A 12,500-nucleotide genomic window follows, 5' to 3' on the forward strand; every position below is an offset into this window, starting at 1 on the left:
AGTCTGAAGAAATGATATCAGACCATATGCGTATTATTTTATGAAGTGTTTTTTTTTTTTTTTTTCATTTCAAATAGGAAACTAGCGCTGTCTTTACATCACCAGGTCAGATCCGTTTAACATTAAAAATGCAATAGATGTATAACGTTATACAGAAATAACTTAAATATGCTTTAAGTGTCTGAACTCACCCTGTAGTGCACTCCGGAAACATCGCGCCGAGTTTCTATTTTCGATTGAATATTCCAAATAAAACAACAGTTCAGTCGCACCCGGTGTTTCTCCGGTAAATGGGCCGTTATATGCGTTTAGAGTCCCGTTAAAGTCTTTTCAATATCTGTGTGTGCCCGTGAAAACGAGAATGACGTTATTAGAGTCGTGCGCTTCCTGCTCCATCACTCCACTCATGATGCTCGTGCGCTCATTGGCTGCGCGCGCGGGTGTTGGTCTCAAGGATGTGATGACACAGTGCGCAACTCAAATCATTTACATTTTAAAAATGAAATGCCAATTACACCAAAACTGAAAACTGCATGCGAGTTGTGTATTTGCATCTAATGAAAGAGGAATTACAGAAATGTGTAAAGAAATGCTTAATAGGTGCAATCTACAAATGAGAAATGGAAAGCAGCTCTATTGAATGCAGTGGCGGTTCTGGCTTACCTGGTGCCCCCTTAACATCCCCAACCCCAAAAAGTAAAACAAGAATGCTCAAGAAGAATCAGTGAGGGTGTGATGAATTTCAATGCACCTTCTCGGTGATCACTGTCAAGTGCGCACAGCGTTCTCTGCTGCTTAAAGTGTTCAACTGCACTGAATGCAGCATTCTCCTCCATCTCTCATTAAACAAACATTTGGTCACACTGACTGTTCTTGTTCCTCTCACGGACTCTTTTGTGTGTTGGTGTTCACAGGATGTTCTGTTCCAGCACTTCACAAAACCACTGACATCTACAAGTGATGAGGAAGTTTGGACTAACCCAGATTAAGACAAACACTGAATGAGTCTTTATAAGAACGTCCCTGAAACCCTTCAAATGAGCTTCTCTTCTCACACCAGCACTAGAGCGATAATGCATCACTGAAATATTGCACAAATATCTCAAAGGATAGAGTGGCCATATGATGCTAAAAAAAATGATGTTGCATATTAATAAGATAGAGAAGTGCCCTCTTTCATTATTTCTTTTAAAACTGTTCAAATGTACAAGTAACTGAATCCAAATATGTTGCCTGAATGTTTGTTTCCTTGTCTATGCATACTTTAAACATGGAACCGGCTTTTATCAATTAATTAATTACAAATGCATTCATTTGGTAGTGTAGAAAAAAACATCAGACTAGTAAATAGTGTATATACTATATTTAGCACATAACTGGAATATATTAAGGTAAAACTAACCATTGCACGGATTATTATTTTACTGATAGACTGGCCTTAAAATTAAGTTTAATTATTCTTTTTTTTTTAATGGATGTACAGCAATAAATGAGCAGAATTAAAGCTGACAAAATGAGCACCACTGCATAATTTTTATAAGCTAAAATGAGACTTATATGAATGCTTGAATGTTAATATAACCGTAAAATCAACTTTTATAACTGTCCAAATATTAATTACAGAACATATTATGTTTCATAATTGAAACCACATGTCCAGTGTTTATTAATATATTTATTTATTTATTTATTTAATTTAGGCTAAACTAGTAATCGCACAGAATATAAATGTTGTTTCTTCTAGAAAGATTCAATAGCCATCTAAAGAACAAAGAGAGAGAGAGGGAGAGAGAGAGAGAGACAGAGAGATGGAAGTTTATAAAAGCATGTGATTTGTTGCTCAGAGGTGCAGAGAGAATCAGCTCAGCTTCAGTTTAGTGAATTGATCTTCAGTTCAGCTGATATTTGTTTAATTGCAGTTGGAAATCAACATGTGGCTGAGACCAGCAAACTTCATCAGATGTGCATGCAACAATCAATACTAATTAATCACGACAGCTGAAAACCAGAGAGGAGAACCAATCTGCAGGTTCACAACCCCTTCATGACAAGGTAAGATACTAAATTACACATGCATTAAAATGCACTAAGTGTGCATTTAGTAATTGCATGAGATCTAACAAAGCTTCTTATCAAATAGCATGCAACTATCATTTGCGAGTTTAGAATTTGGCTGGACAGATGAGATGAGAGTTTGTGGAACGTCTGAGCAGGTGCAGCACACATCATACAACCTGTGCATGTGTTTATTCTTTTAACACAGACTTATGTACCATCTTTCATTTTAATCAACTTACATTGTCTCAGTATACAGTATTAACTCATGCAAAAAAAAAAGAAAAAAAAAAGAGAGATGCTTGCGAAAGTTGTACGTTTGTTTGACCAGTTAAACCAAGGAAATCAAATTGATGAGATAACATTACATTGAAAAAATAATTATAATTTAAGCCTGTTTTTAAGAGTTTTAAGATTTCAATTTCATAAGTTTCAGTCAAATTGAATGTGTAAACTTATTTAATTTAAATTTGGTAAAAGATGACTCAATTCATTCTGATGGAAATTTGTTATAAATTGAAATGCATACAGATTATCTTGAAAATATATAATTGTTTTTTCAGATTATATAAAGATATCAATGCCTGTTAGAATTTACAGTACTTGTTTACATTTACGTGTTTAAAGTTTTATCAAATATTTATTAACAAATAAAGAAAGAAAGAAAGTGAGACTACAAGTTTGAGTTTTGCGGAGTGGGTATTATTATCCACTTCAGAATACTAATGAGCTGCTATTGTGTCACATCCGACTGCACACACACACACACAATCACACACACACAAACACACACACACACACACAAAGATATGTTTGTCCCTGTGGTCTGTGCATCAAACAATGCATTTCTTTGTACCCGAGAGAGGAGTTGAGAGAGAGACAGATACAGAGAAAGACAGACAGGAACTTCGGAAGTGCTGATAACGTGATCAGGTGGCACTTGAGAGCTTGGCATGTATAACTGTAGCACCACAAAAGAATAAAACACCTGTTTTAGCAAAAGCAGACAGATGCCACGTTCGACAGGAGGTGAAAGCAGAACTCTGTTAATGCATGTGAATGGATAGCAGGGGTTTCTCAAATTACATAACTCTAATTAAAGTGATTATATAAGTGTTCAGAGAGAGACTCAGTTATGCCCACATGATACCCACATTAATATACTTAGAGTCTGATATTTTTTGTGCATATATGCATGCAGTGTATTTGTATATACGTTCCTGTAGCTCAGTTGGAAGTGCGTTGTGCAAGGTTGTGGGTTCTATTAACATGGAACACTCATAATAATAAAATGTATCATTTGAATGCAGCCAAAAGTTGCCAAATGCATATATTCTTATGAAGGCATACAACAAACTTTCAGTGCCAAAAAGCACAACATCTGAATAGGTACATGACCATGATAGGGAGATACATTGCCAAATGGACTAATCCTCTCATTTTGTGCTTCTCTTGTGCCGGTGTCATTGTTAGTTAAAGTCTCTCTCGTGTAATATAATCCAGTCTGCCCACTTGATTAACCAGATAACCTGTTTGAACAAGCCCATCTCCCATGTGGTCAGCCTTAAAGACACATCACAAAGCAAATGTACTGTCAAAACAAGTTAAAAAAAAAAACAACAAAACAAGCTAAGTGAGTTAAATGTAATGGTAATCTAATGTAAAAGCGTCTAAATGTCTATTTTTGTAACACCATGGTCAGGTTTGACTGAAAGCATAATGTGACATTATTGCAAAAACTGACACTTCAAAAAAAAAAAAAAAAAGGAAAAATGCTAAACTTTGACAAATAATAGTTTGAAAATGTCTAAATATACATTATATCCAAATGCATAACTTGTGATACAATTTAGAATTACTACACAGTGGGTGGCTGCATAGAACACTGCCGCCATCTACTGGCTATTATTGTCATAACATGATTTTCAAGTCATGTTATTTTTCTTTTCACCAGATGGCAGCAATCTGCCCACAATACATTGTCATATTTTCTTCATGTTTCAACATATAGAAGTGTAGGTTTTTATTGTTAAACAAGTTAAATAAATGTGCTTATTTGCATATGCAAATTTATATATAAATAATATCTAACAAACATAAAATCCCCCAAAGAAGTGCATATTTTTTTTTTTGTTTTTACTTCAGGGAAAAATAAATGTTACAGATCCTTTAAAACAAATAAAATAAAAAACTGTACTGTTTGTGGTCAAAAATGACCTTGAACAGTAAAGTAAACCTTCTTTAATAAAACTGGAGGGTTAAAGACGTTAAGTACAGAGTCTTGTATCTTTGTCGTTTTGTCTGATTTTCAAATACTTTTTTGCTTCAAATCAAAGTTTGTAATGTTGTGATTCACGTCGGAGCTGGGTGGTTTGGTTCATTAACTCTTTTATGAATGATTTTATGAAATCCCTATGAAAAAAAATGAATGGGAAAAATACTTGCAGAGCCAAAACGGCTGAAAAAGTGGGCATGATTATTCAAGGTTCAAAATTCAAGGTTTACATATTATCATTTCGAGTGTTCCCTTGGAATTGAGCCCATGGCCTTGGTGTTTGGTGACACTGTGCTCTACCAGTTGATTTAGCAACCCCTAAAATCTAAAAATGGAGGAAAGGTCGCTAAGTCTTGTACTGCTCAGATAAAGAAAGCCATTTTTATTACATCAGAAAAAATGATTTCGGTCAAAAATGACCGAACAGTATAGGAAGGTTAATGAGGGAACGAACTTGAAAAAAAATTATTGACTCAAAAAAAGCAACGTTTTAACCATATGGTCTTCATCAGGCAGAAGTTTATATAATGCAGACTGATGGATTCAACAGAAGCATTTACCATCGATAAACAACATTGGAGCTCATGGTATGTCTGTCTTTAAAGGTTTATAGTTTACATTAATAATCAATTTGCCTATGGACCCCAGTAACCAACCAGGACACTACTGCAATGACTTAGTAATATGCTTAAAAAAAACTCTGACAACATCTGAGTATCGCGATGGTGACTTTTACATGTGCAACTACAACTCACATTTTCCTGTGTTTATTCTCCAGATGACTTCATCCACACCCCCTTCCTTTCATAGCTCCGCCCCCCAGAAAGTCTGCCACTCCCAGACACAGACAGATGTTCTGAAGCCGCTGCTGGGAGGGGCGGGGCATGGGAGTCAGGCGGTGCGTCGGAGGAGGGTGTTATCTAAAGACGGGCGGAGCAACATACGCATCGAGCACGTCAGGGGGCGTGGAGCTCTGTACCTGCGTGACCCCTGGACCACCTTTGTGGATATGCAGTGGAGGTACAAACTGGTGCTCTTCAGTGCCACGTTTGTGGGCACCTGGTTCACCTTCGGTGTGTTGTGGTACCTGCTGGCATTAGTGCACGGAGATCTGCTTGGTAAGTGACAGAAACCCTATTCTCTTTCTTTTTTCATCCCCTTTTCTCCCAATTTGGAATGCCCAATTCCCACTACTTAGTAGGTCCTCGTGGTGGCGCAGTTACTCACCTCAATCCCGGTGGCGGAGGACAAGTCTCAGTTGCCTCCGCTTCTGAGACCGTCAATCCGCGCATCTTATCACTTGATTTGTTGTGCATGACACCGTGGAGACTCAGAGCATGTGGAGGCTCATGCTACTCTCCACGATCCACACACAACTTACCACACACCCCATTGAGAGCGAGAACCACTAATCAAGACCACGAGGAGGTTACCCCATGTGACTCTACCCTCCCTAGCAACCGGGCCAATTTGGTTGCTTAAGAGACCTGGCTGGAGTCACTCAGCACGCCCTGGATTCGAACTCGCCACTCCAGGGGTGGTAGTCAGCATCAATACTCGCTGAGATACCCAGGCCTCATCCGCTATTTGCTTTCTTAATAGATGTTATTGGTTTTATTATGCATGATTCATCAGTGCACATAAACTAAATGTTCACTTGACAATTTACACAAGGTGAACTATTTCTGCTGCCCCAAACTTACTTTAAACCCCACAGAGTGTCCACAATGGCATCCTTTTCTGACCTCAATGACCTCATATCCATCTTTTAAACAGTGTAAATGCACCCTATGTATTTGAAATACGTAATCCCGTTACAAGTATTCCGTTACTCCCCAACCCTGGTTATGTGCATATCTGAATATTTGTGTTTGTGTGTCTTCGTCTAGAGTTCGATCCTCCAGCAAACCACAGTGTGTGTGTGATGCAGATGCAAACACTTACCGGAGCGTTTCTCTTCTCACTGGAGACACAGACAACCATCGGCTACGGCTTCCGCTGCATCACTGAAGATTGTCCGTCTGCCATCGTCCTGCTCATCGTACAGCTGCTCATCACCACTGCCATGGAGATCTTCATCACCGGAACCTTCCTCGCCAAGGTGCAACTGTTGAAATCTGCAGTGACACAAACCACAACCAAAGAAATGCTTGATTTAGTTGAGACTTCAAAAGGAATGTTCCAGGTTCAATCTGTGACATTCTTTTAAAATAATTTACACTAGCAACTTGTTTACAGTAATGCACTTACAATAAAAGTCTATGGGGCAAGACATTGCGCCAGGATAAATGTTAAAATACAAAGTGTAACGACAGTATCATAGTCCAGCCATATCAAAACTAACAGCAAATTTTGTGGTTTCTGTGGTTTAATACAAATCCCATAACTGAACTATGGTTGCTGTAATAAAATCATGGTTAATTGTCATGAGGGATTGCGAGTGAACCCTAAATAATTGGAAAGGAACACAAAACTATTTCAGGAAAGAATTCCCTCTTTGTCCTCTAAGGGGCTCCGTAAGTCCCACCACAGAAAGGGTGATTAAGACAACTTTACCGCTCAAATAATACACATTTTCAAACAGAATTTAAAGGAATATTCCGGATTCAATACAAGTTAAGCTCAGTTGACAGCAAGTGTGGCATAATGTTGATTACCACAAAAAATAATTTCAACTCGTTCCTCCTTTCCTCAAACCTCCTGAGATTCGAGCGTGACTGCCGCGTGCATTTGCCATTCCCTTTTTGATTTGTAACTATTAGCCTTATGAAACATGCAAAAAATATATATTTAGACCAAATAGTTTTCCTTAAAATGTATGTCCACATATGTGGACAGCGGCACTAAGTTGTGAAATTTAAAAAAAATCAAGCTATAGAAAATCAGATTTTTTTTTATTCATCAAATTGTTTATTATAGGAAAAATTAGCTAAAGTGCACATTAGCGTACATTGTGTTTAATATCACGCCGTTTCGCGATAAATCGCTCAAATGTTTAAAATGGCATATCAGATGAAACTAGAGACTCTAATCTTTTGACTCAAACAGTTTTTAAGGTAAAAACTTAATGAGGTTTCTTTAAAGATGTAGTTTTGTTGCCGTTTCTCCTAAAGACAATCTCCGCTGTGATCAGCGCCATGTTGTTTGGTCACATGAAAGTTTAACCCTTTACTGACAGCACAGAGTCTCCTGAACTGAGATCAGTTGGTTTAAATTAAACTAAATTATGCATTGCGCATAGAAAAGCCAAAATACAATGTCCACGCATGTGGATGCGGGATTGCACGAGGTTAGAAAAAAGCACAAATGTGTGTTCCAGTGAGACACTTACAATGGAAGTCAATGGGATCAATAATCTGTAAACATTAAAATACTCACTGTTTCAAAAGTATAGACACAAGACATAAACAATGTGTGTTAACATGCTTTTACTGTGATAAAATCACTTACTAACCACATCTGTGTGATGTTATAGACAATTTTACAACTTTGTTGCCATGACGACTGTAAAACGATGATTTAAACAACTTTACAGCTCAAATAATACACAAGTTTTAACAGAATAATTAATGTAAGTGCTTCTATAAAATTATAAGCTTCACATTTCTGCCTTTAAACCCTCCAAAAATTGGCCTTGATTTTTTTATTTGATTTTTTATCCCCTTTTCTCCCAGTTTGGAATGCCCAATTCCCACTACTTTGTAGGTCCTTGTGGTGGCGAGGTTACTCACCTCAATCCCGGTGGCGGAGGACAAGTCTCAGTTGCCTCCGCTTCTGAAACCGTCAATCCGTGCATCTTATCACGTGACTCGTTGTGCATGACACCGCGGAGACTCACAGCATGTGGAGGCTCATGCTACTCTCTGTGATCTATGCACAACTTACCACACGCCCCATTGAGAGCGAGATTCACTAATCACAACCACGAGGAGGTTACCCCATGTGACTTTACCCTCCCTAGCAACCTGGCTGGAGTCACTCAGCACGCCCTGGATTCAAACACGTGACTCCAGGGGTGATAGTCAGCTTCAATGCTCGCTGAGCTACCCAGGCCCCCCCCCCCCCCATTTTTGCTTTTTTAAAGAAAAGGACGAATGAGTCGAAATTATTTTTTTTTGTGGTTATCAACATTATGCCACAAATGCGGTCGAATGAGCTTGATTTGTACTGAATTCAGATTCCTTTTTTCTCTGTCTGTCTGTCTGTCTCTCAGGTTGCTCGGCCTAAGAAGCGTGGTGAGACGGTTCGGTTCAGTCAACATGCTGTAATATCCAATCACGACGGCCAACCGTGTCTCATGATACGAGTCGCCAACATGCGCAAGAGTCTGCTGCTGGGTTGCCAGGTAACCCGGAGACAGAATTATTAACAATACTGTAAATAAATCAGGAATTACTAACACAGAAGTGTTTTTCAGGTCACAAAGTTATTAATTCATAAATTTGTCAAAAAATGCAATGTAAAGATTAAATCTCTACCAAATCGACAGTAATTTTGTGGAAAAGATCAATATGAAGATTAAATAATGTGATTTCTCAGGTGACTGGGAAACTTTTACAGCCATGCGTGCCTAAGGAGGGAGAAGCAGTGCGTTTGGATCAGAAGAATGTGTCGTTCAGTGTGGACACAGAGAGTGAAAGCCCCTTCCTCATCCTCCCCCTCACCTTCTACCACATCATTGATGACGACAGTCCACTGAGAGCCTGGGCGGCCAGAGGTGTGTGTGTGTGTGTGTGTGAGTGTGTGTGTGTGAGTGTGTGTGTGTGTGTGTGTGTGAGTGTGTGTGTGTGTGTTTGTGTGTGTGTGAGTGAGTGTGTGTGTGTGTGTTTGTGTGTGAGTGTGTGTGTGTGTGTGTGTGTGTGAGAGAGTGTGTAAGTGTTTGTGTGTGTGTGTGTTTGTGTATGTGTGTGTGTGTGTGTGTGTGTGTGTGTGTGTGTGTGAGTGTGTTTGTGTGTGTGTGTATGTGTGTACATGTTTATACTACATTGTGTGGACCAAATGTCCCCACAATGATAGTAAAACCTGAGATCACCTACATTGTGGGGACCAGCCAGCAGTCCCCATGAGGGAAATGGCTTAGTAAACATACTAAACTATGTTTTATTTTTAAATTTAAAAATGCAAAAAAGGTTTCTGTGAGGGTTAGGTTTAGGGGTAGGGTTAGGGTTAGGGGATTGAAATTATCGTTAGATCTGTATAAAATCCAAAAAATGCATGGAAGTCTATGGAGAGTCCCCACAATGATATAAAAACATAGTGTGTGTGTGTGTGTGTGTGTGTGTGTGTGTGTGTGTGTGTGTGTGATCAAAATGAAAGTTGATGTGTTTGAACATATTTCACTAGTTTATTTAATTTGTCTACTAACAAAGTCCAACAATGTATGTACATGCATCACAAGAGATTTATGTAATTTTTGACATGAAAATTACCACCACAGTGTCATTTCCAGGATGTGTTAACCCTTTAAGCTCTGAAGATGTTTTTAAAGATTTCCTGTTTCAGTGGCATACCCAAAATTAAAGGCTTATAACAAAAAAAAAAAAAAAAAAAAAAAAACAAGGAGGGTTGAGTGTTTGGTACCATTGTAAAGAAAAATTCGCATTTTTAGTAATATAGATTATGATAAATTCTAAGACTCTCAGCCTAAAAACTGCTAAAAAATCACAAAGCTAAAAATTTAATTTTTTTCTTGTCTTTCTGATTTGAAATTATATATCTCTGGGTGTAAATAAGGTAGCTCAAAATAAATGCTTTTTTTTTTTTTTTTTTTTTCATGTCAACTGAATCTGAGAAGAATTTTGTGTTGATACGACAAAGAAATCAAAAGTTATAGCATTAGAAAAATAATTGATCCTAGTGTTCAAAAACATCTCCAAACAAATAAAACATAATAATTGTACATAAGAACTAATCACATATGCAAACACAACAATGACTAAAGGTTTGTATATCATGCAGACATGATTTTAGTAATGAGATTTCACAGAATGAGTTTCATTCTGTGTCATTTGAGTCATCATTGAGTCTGTGTCATGTATTTGGCGCCATCTCCTGGTGGCCATATGTAACAGTTACTAATCAAATGTCAATCTGTCCAAATATGGATGAAGTTTGCACTGATCTGAACACAATCTGATTGGTTTAGCATTCCATGATGCTACATAATTTCCGGTGATGTCATCTTATCCAAGAAAGCTTTTATGTTCTGTTTATTTTTTGTGAAGTTATAAGTGAAAATGTGGCTTATAAGCAACACCTGTTCACATGAACCATAATTGTCAAAGACATATACTTAGCTATTACTCACTATATTTTTATCTGTGAATAAAACAAATAGGCTGTTTGTATTCTACTCTTTGAGAGATTTCCAACAACATATGACACATGACTATTTGATCAGTTTGATGTTTTTACTGATTGCAATAATATGTATAGTGCAATTGTTTTTATAAACGATCAAAACGGAACACTTCTGATTTGTCTGCAAATTTCAAAGCACTTGTTCAGTTTTGGTCATAATGTCTACATGCATTGTAAAGTAGAGCTTCTAAGATGATACCTATTTTGTGTTGGTCAAGACTGTAGTTATTAATATTTTGACAATTATTGTTTTTTTTTCTCACGGGCCGATCTGAGCTTAAAGGGTTAATATAATTCCATGCTGGAAATGACGCTGATGACATGAAAGTGCAGAAGTTGAAGAAACATTCAATTATTGGTGTAACCTTTTTTCAGTTAACACAAATCTGAATTCGTTTTATTCAAGGCAAAGGTTTTCTTTAAAGGCACAGGCATCATTTATGGGTGGGACAGGTCCCTGCCACTCTTTGAAATAGCTTTCGTCAGGTAAGTGTCTAATGCAGATGAAAAATTCCTTAAGCAGGAGTTTTAACATTTGCAGATTAATTTGTCAACTTAAATATGTGAAATATTTATTAGAGCACTTGAATTGGTCATCAAAAATAACAACAGTAAAAAGAAAAGAAAAGCAGTAAAAGATTATTTTAAATTAACTGTTCCCACCACTTTTTAAAACAAAGTAACACCCATGTTTAAAGGGATAGTTCACCTAAAATGACAAATCTGTCATCATAATCTGTTTACTCACTCTTATGTCGTTGCAAACCCGTATGACTCTTTATTTCCTGTGAAACAAAAATGGAGATATTTAGCGGAATGTTCACGCTGCCATTTTCCAAACAATGAAAGCATATTAGTACTGTCAATCCTCAAAAAGGACAAAAAGAAAGCACTGTAAAAGTATCAATAAAGTAGTCCATACGCTCTCTTCCACATTTTCTAAAGTTGTTTAATAGCTTTATGTAAAGAACAGGCTGAAATTTCAGTCGTTAAGGTTGCAAAACCCCTTTAAGTATTCATTTAAGATCACTTTTAAAGTGTAGTAGTTATGAGTGAATATCTTGTATAAACTCTTTCAGGTGCAGGTTGGACGGATTCAGATCTGGCTGATTTTGAGTTGTTGGTGATGATGAGTTCTACAGTAGAGCCCACCTCAGCCACCTGTCAGGTGCGTACCTCTTACCTGCCCGACGAGATACTGTGGGGTTACGAGTTCCCGCCCATCGTATCTCTCTCTTCTACGGGTAAATACGTGGCAGAACTGGCATACTTCGACAAAGTAGTGAAAATCAAGACCCCGCCCCTTTTCAAACAGTCCTCGCCCACCAGTCCTAAGGGTAACCATGAAGATGTGGGTGGAATGGACCCAGAGGAGATGCGACTGGAAAAACATTACAGAGAAGGAGATGAGAGAGACAGTCGTCCAGTTAGTGTGCGAATTAGTAGTGTTTGATAGACATTCACAGATTGAAATTTATATTTGATAATAAACAGCAGTAATTCTCAACTGGTTTTGTTTCAAGATTCAGAGTTTGACATTAAACATCAAATGTTGCTTGATTACCACAATGTATTAATATTACTATAAACTACATGGGCCATACAATATTTACTTTTATTTAAAATATTAATTAGACAGTTTTTTATATGGGTAGTTGATATTAACCCTTATTTTGTGTTCCGATCATTTTCACCAGGACTACTTTTTATTTACTCAATCCAATGGTTCACATATGGTATCTGAAAATACACACACAAAACACACAAACAAACACACAACACACACACACAAACACACAACACACACATA

At 37.5% G+C, this 12,500-nt stretch overlaps 2 protein-coding genes across 2 annotated transcripts in view; one reads left to right on the forward strand and one right to left on the reverse strand.

Annotated features, from left to right (window-relative positions):
- pnp5b (purine nucleoside phosphorylase 5b) overlaps nt 1-426 on the reverse strand; it is a 12,992-nt gene extending 12,566 nt beyond the window's left edge. The window contains exon 1 of the mRNA XM_051701523.1: nt 192-426. Coding sequence (XP_051557483.1) covers nt 192-214 — 23 coding nt within the window. The 5' untranslated portion in view covers nt 215-426. The remainder of the gene's footprint in view (nt 1-191) is intronic.
- A 1,436-nt stretch (nt 427-1,862) lies between these two features.
- On the forward strand, nt 1,863-12,153 carry LOC127443034 (ATP-sensitive inward rectifier potassium channel 10). The gene is made up of 6 exons (XM_051701513.1): nt 1,863-2,052; nt 5,109-5,448; nt 6,220-6,431; nt 8,544-8,675; nt 8,870-9,047; nt 11,770-12,153. Exons 2-6 carry the CDS (start codon nt 5,109-5,111, stop codon nt 12,141-12,143), a joined length of 1,236 nt encoding a protein of 411 aa, XP_051557473.1. The 5' UTR covers nt 1,863-2,052; the 3' UTR covers nt 12,144-12,153.
- The last annotated feature ends 347 nt before the right edge of the window (nt 12,154-12,500 follow it).

The sequence above is a fragment of the Myxocyprinus asiaticus genome, chromosome 6 (assembly GCF_019703515.2).
Source record: "Myxocyprinus asiaticus isolate MX2 ecotype Aquarium Trade chromosome 6, UBuf_Myxa_2, whole genome shotgun sequence".
Taxonomy (NCBI): Eukaryota; Metazoa; Chordata; class Actinopteri; order Cypriniformes; family Catostomidae; genus Myxocyprinus; species Myxocyprinus asiaticus.